The sequence below is a fragment of the Otolemur garnettii genome, unplaced genomic scaffold, assembly GCF_000181295.1.
Source record: "Otolemur garnettii isolate 467f Iridium unplaced genomic scaffold, OtoGar3 scaffold00001, whole genome shotgun sequence".
NCBI classification, from domain to species: domain Eukaryota; kingdom Metazoa; phylum Chordata; class Mammalia; order Primates; family Galagidae; genus Otolemur; species Otolemur garnettii.
Window position 1 is genome coordinate 28,018,104 of NW_003852396.1, and position 4,731 is coordinate 28,022,834.

The 4,731-nt window shown below is 37.6% G+C and overlaps 1 protein-coding gene across 1 annotated transcript in view; it reads left to right on the forward strand.

The window, feature by feature from the left end:
• The window catches only part of PGM2L1 (phosphoglucomutase 2 like 1), a 73,920-nt gene that overhangs the window by 62,524 nt on the left and 6,665 nt on the right, over window positions 1–4,731 (forward strand). The window contains exons 8-11 of the mRNA XM_012803468.2: window positions 312–409; window positions 1,117–1,297; window positions 3,954–4,047; window positions 4,345–4,474. Of these exons, the coding sequence (XP_012658922.1) occupies window positions 312–409; window positions 1,117–1,297; window positions 3,954–4,047; window positions 4,345–4,474 (503 nt within the window). The remainder of the gene's footprint in view (window positions 1–311; window positions 410–1,116; window positions 1,298–3,953; window positions 4,048–4,344; window positions 4,475–4,731) is intronic.

The following is a 4,731-nucleotide window of genomic DNA, read 5'->3' on the forward strand; positions in this document are numbered from 1 at the left end:
AACTCCTGGGCTTAAGCAATTCTCTTGCCTCAGCCTCCCAAGTAGCTGGGACTACAGGTGCCCGCCACAATACGTGGCTATTTTTTGGTTGTAGTTGTTGTTGTTTGGTGAGCCCGGGCTGGATTTGAACCCGCCAACTCTGGTGTATGTGGCTGGCCTCTTAGCTGCTTGGGCTACAAAAGCCAAGCCTAGCCTTCTTAATTAAAATTTAGCACCCCCTAAAAGTCATTAACACAGTGTCTACATTTAGGAATATTAACACTAAATTTAGGTTCTTCAGTACAGTACAGCTTTGGGGGTTACTGTTTCAGGAACTTTCTCTGAGACTGGCAGAGAAAGAAAATGCTCGAATAGTGGTAGCCACAGATCCTGATGCAGACCGACTGGCAGTGGCAGAACTTCAGGAAAAGTAAGTAGAATCTGTTATTTGATTAAAACTTGAACTTTGAAAATCAAGTTTTGATTTTAAGTTTTACAGGCTCACTGAAAATAATGAAAAAATTAAAAAAGAACATAAATCTCCTATAAGCCCACCCTCCAGAGGTAACCACCTAAGTTGGTAGTTTGACATTTCTTTCCTATCTTGTTTTACTAAAATATTTAAAGATATAATGTTTTCTGTAAAATTGTGATCATACTATATGTAGTTTTATATCTCAGTTATTTCCTGCTTCGGTCATACTCTGAGCCTTTTTCCCCTGTCCTTAAATATTATTTAAAATATTAATTTTTTAAAAGGCACAATATCCTAACAGATTGTTTTTATCAATATTATCATTTCCTAATCTTGGTCCTCTAGATTGCTATGTATTTTTGCTATTATAATGTGGCAGATGTCTTTACATAGAAAGGCTTACACATTTGTCATGATTTTTTTCTCATTAAGTAGGAGACTAAAAGTGATAATGTAATAATTTTCTAAAAGACATTGCAACCATTCCTAGCCAAAGGCCACCCACGCTCAGTTAGAAAAGAAATAGTAGTAAGTGTTTTCTCAAAATGTCATGTAATTGTTTTTGGCTTTTCCTTTCTGACCTAATTTGTAAATGTTACCAACAATAAATTTCAAAGAGAAGTTAAAAAGGTCTTTACTTCGAATTTTCATTCTCCCTACAGTGATCATTGGAAAGTTTTCACAGGGAATGAGCTGGCAGCTTTGTTTGGGTGGTGGATGTTTGATTGCTGGAAGAAAAACAAATCAAGAAATGCTGATGTGAAGAATGTTTATATGTTAGCCACCACAGTCTCTTCTAAAATTTTGAAGGCAATTGCACTTAAAGAAGGATTTCATTTTGAAGTAAGAATAGACAATATTTGTGTGTTACTTTTCTAAACCTATTTCTGTATGTTAAAAGGACATCACCATGCCAAAACTCCTTTTATCGATTTCATTTGTAATTCTCCCATTTTTTCTAATTCTGTTAACACCTATTTATTTATTTATTTATTTTTATTTACTTATTTATCTTTTGAGACAGAGCCTCAAGCTGTCCCCGTGGGTAGAGTGCTATGCCATCACAGCTCACAGCAACCTCCAATTCCTGGGCTTAAGCGAGTCTGCTGCCTCCACCTCCCAAATAGCTGGGACCACAGGCGCCCGCCACAATGCCCGGCTATTTTTTTTGGTTGCAGCCATCATTGTTGTTTGACAGGCTGCGCTGGATTCAAACCCGCCACCTTAGGTGTATGTGGCTGGCACCTTAGCCACTTGAGCCACAGACGCTGAGCCTGTTAACGCCTATTTAATCTTTTTTGATAGTATAGACACTTTGAGCAAAACTCATCCACTACTGTATATGAAATTCCAGGACTAAAATGAGATATTCTTTAAAAAATACATTTAATACCTATTACTCTATATAACAATACCTATTTTTCTGACTGGGAAAACCTGTCCCCTGGTGACCTCATTAATAACACGAACCCTATTCCAAAAAATTATGGGTGTTATCAACCCCGTGCTTAGGCTCCTCAAGCACAGTCTTGAGAAACTTTACATGGTCTATATTGCAAATTAAGAACCAGTGATTCTTCATTCAAAAAACTAGTCATGGCTATTGATCTGCCAAATCATTAACCTTTGTGAACCCCCAACAGTTAAACTGACCATTTTTGCAGCTTCTAGAACTAAGCTGCTTTTCTTCTGCCATCTTTGCTATCAGTGAAAATGATACCTCTGGGCATTTTTCTTGAGCCATAGTCAAGCTCCAATCATTTTTTTTTTTTTTTTGAGACACAGCCTCAAGCTGTCCCCCTGGGTAGAGTGCCATGGCATCACAGCTCACAGCAACCTCCAGCTCCTGGGCTCAAGCGAGTCTCCTGTCTCAGTCTCCCAAGTAGCTGGGACCACAGGCGCCTGCCACAACGACCGGCTATTTTTTGATTGCAGCCATCATTGTTGTTTGGCAGGCCGGGCTAGATTCGAACCCGCCAACTTAGGTGTATGTGGCTGGCGCCTCAGCCACTTGAGCCACAGGCGCAAAGCCCAAGCTCCAAATCTTAACACTAATTGGCTGAGTAAAAGAAAGTTGTACTTGTCTATATGAAGTAGAATTTTCAATCTCAGGCTTTCTAAAACACAAATAGCAAAATAGAAGATACTGAAATTTTGATCAAGCCTAAGATTCTGAATTATAATGATGTGACTGTTTTCCTGGTTTAGACAAGATCAGGTGCATTCAGGGTGGTATGGCCATAGATTACTTTCCTTGTTTGTATCTATGGCATGAAATATATATAAAGAAAACAAAAAAGAAAAGAAGAACATGATTCTAAAGATCAGTATTATAAATATGCCTGTTTTGTTGTTGGGGGGAAGGTTTTGGCTTTTTGTTTTTATTTTTTAGTGAGGAAGTAGTGAGTTGAGTTAGAAAATTTCGTAATGGTGAGCTGTAGAATTAGTGTATATCATATGCTTTTTCTGCTGATTCTAACATCTCGTCTTTAAAATGAACAGTAGCTGATTAGATGAAAAATCCTCAAATCTAATTAGTAAAATGGTAGTTAGTAACTGTCTTGGTGGTTTTATTCAGGCCACAGTGTCACGGGAAGGTACACTTGATTCGAGCCTATGTTGTGGTAATGTTAAAAGTACCTCACTAAAAAGCTTAATGGCCTTTGATTACTCAGGGAGACTAAATCCACCAACCTTCATAGGTACTCCTACATTAGTGGTTATAATAGAGCTGAAAAGACAGTTTCTTTATTTCTTTTTTTTGAGACAGAGTCTCACTTTGTTGCCCTCAGTAGAGTGCTATGGTGTTATAGCTCTTATGATCGTCTTGAGCTCAAGTGATCCTCTTGCCTCAGTGTCCAAGTAGCTGGGACTATCAGGCACCGCAACGCCTGGCTAATTTTAGAGATGGGGTCTCACTCTTGCTCAGGCTGGTCTCAAACTCCTGAGCTCAGGCAACACGCCCACCTCGGCCTCCCAGAGTGCCAGGATTATAGGCATGAGCCACTGCACCTGGCCTAAAAGATGATTTCTAAGAAGTGCATAATTGATTCTCAACTCCATCTCTTATATGCAGCATAATCTTGGGCAGATTTAACCTTTGAGCCTCTTTTTCAGCAATAGTTTTTGTGAGCATTTAAAAAGATGATGTAAATCTATAATATGTGATGTGATATCTATAATATCACAGATATTAAAATAAATAGTAGATGATCATAGTATATGTGTTTGTTTTATGTTACGTTGTAGCTATATGCATCATTTACAAAGAGTAGATTATATTTGGTGTAAATTACCTACTATGCACTGTAAGTAGTAGGTTATCAGGCGTGGCAGTATATAGAATTATGGCACTTTACGACTATATGTCTATCAGTACGTGAATCTTTGTGGATTGAAGACTGCAACAGATCACTATACAAGGGCTATGTGCATATTTTTCTCTAATATGTACTTACAAAAGAGTCAATTAACTAGAGTGGCCCTCTCTGCATTTCAGGAAACATTACCAGGTTTTAAATGGATTGGAAGTAGGATAAAAGACCTACTGGAAAATGAGAAAGAAGTCCTTTTTGCATTTGAAGAATCTATTGGTATGTAGTAAATAGGAAAACCTTTAAAGTTTGATTGAGAGAATTTCTTTTAAGTATAATTCTGTACACTGAGGAATTTTTGTCTTCTGGTTTTATATTTTGAGTTGTAAAAAATTTGTAGTTATAATTTCCTTATCAGAAATTAAAAAGAACCAGAGTGCCCCCTAAATATGTTCAATATTGATGGATTCATCTATTGCTAGGCTTTTAAATTCACTGGTCCTTCTGAAGAAATGTAAAACTATTGAAATTATAGGGTTAAGTTTTCCTCTTTCTTAAATGTTTTTTAATCCTCAGGTTTTCTGTGTGGAACTTCAGTTTTGGATAAAGATGGGGTGAGTGCGGCTGTTGTTGTTGCCGAGATGGCATCTTATCTGGAAACCATGAATGTAACATTGAAACAGCAACTGATTAATATTTATGAAAAGTAAGTTCTACTACTACTATGAATTTCACATGTCTGATTTTTCTTTCTTTCTTTTTGTCCTATGCTTAGTTTTCTAAATTTATTTCTGAGGAATAGTTAATCCTTTCTTTTTTTTCTTTTTTTTTTTTTTTTTGAGACGGAGCCTTAAGCTATCCCCCTGGGTAGAGTGCCATGGCATCATGCTCAGAGCAACCTCCAACTCCTGGGCTCAAGCGAGTCTCCTGCCTCAGCCTCCCAAGTAGCTGGGACTACAGGCG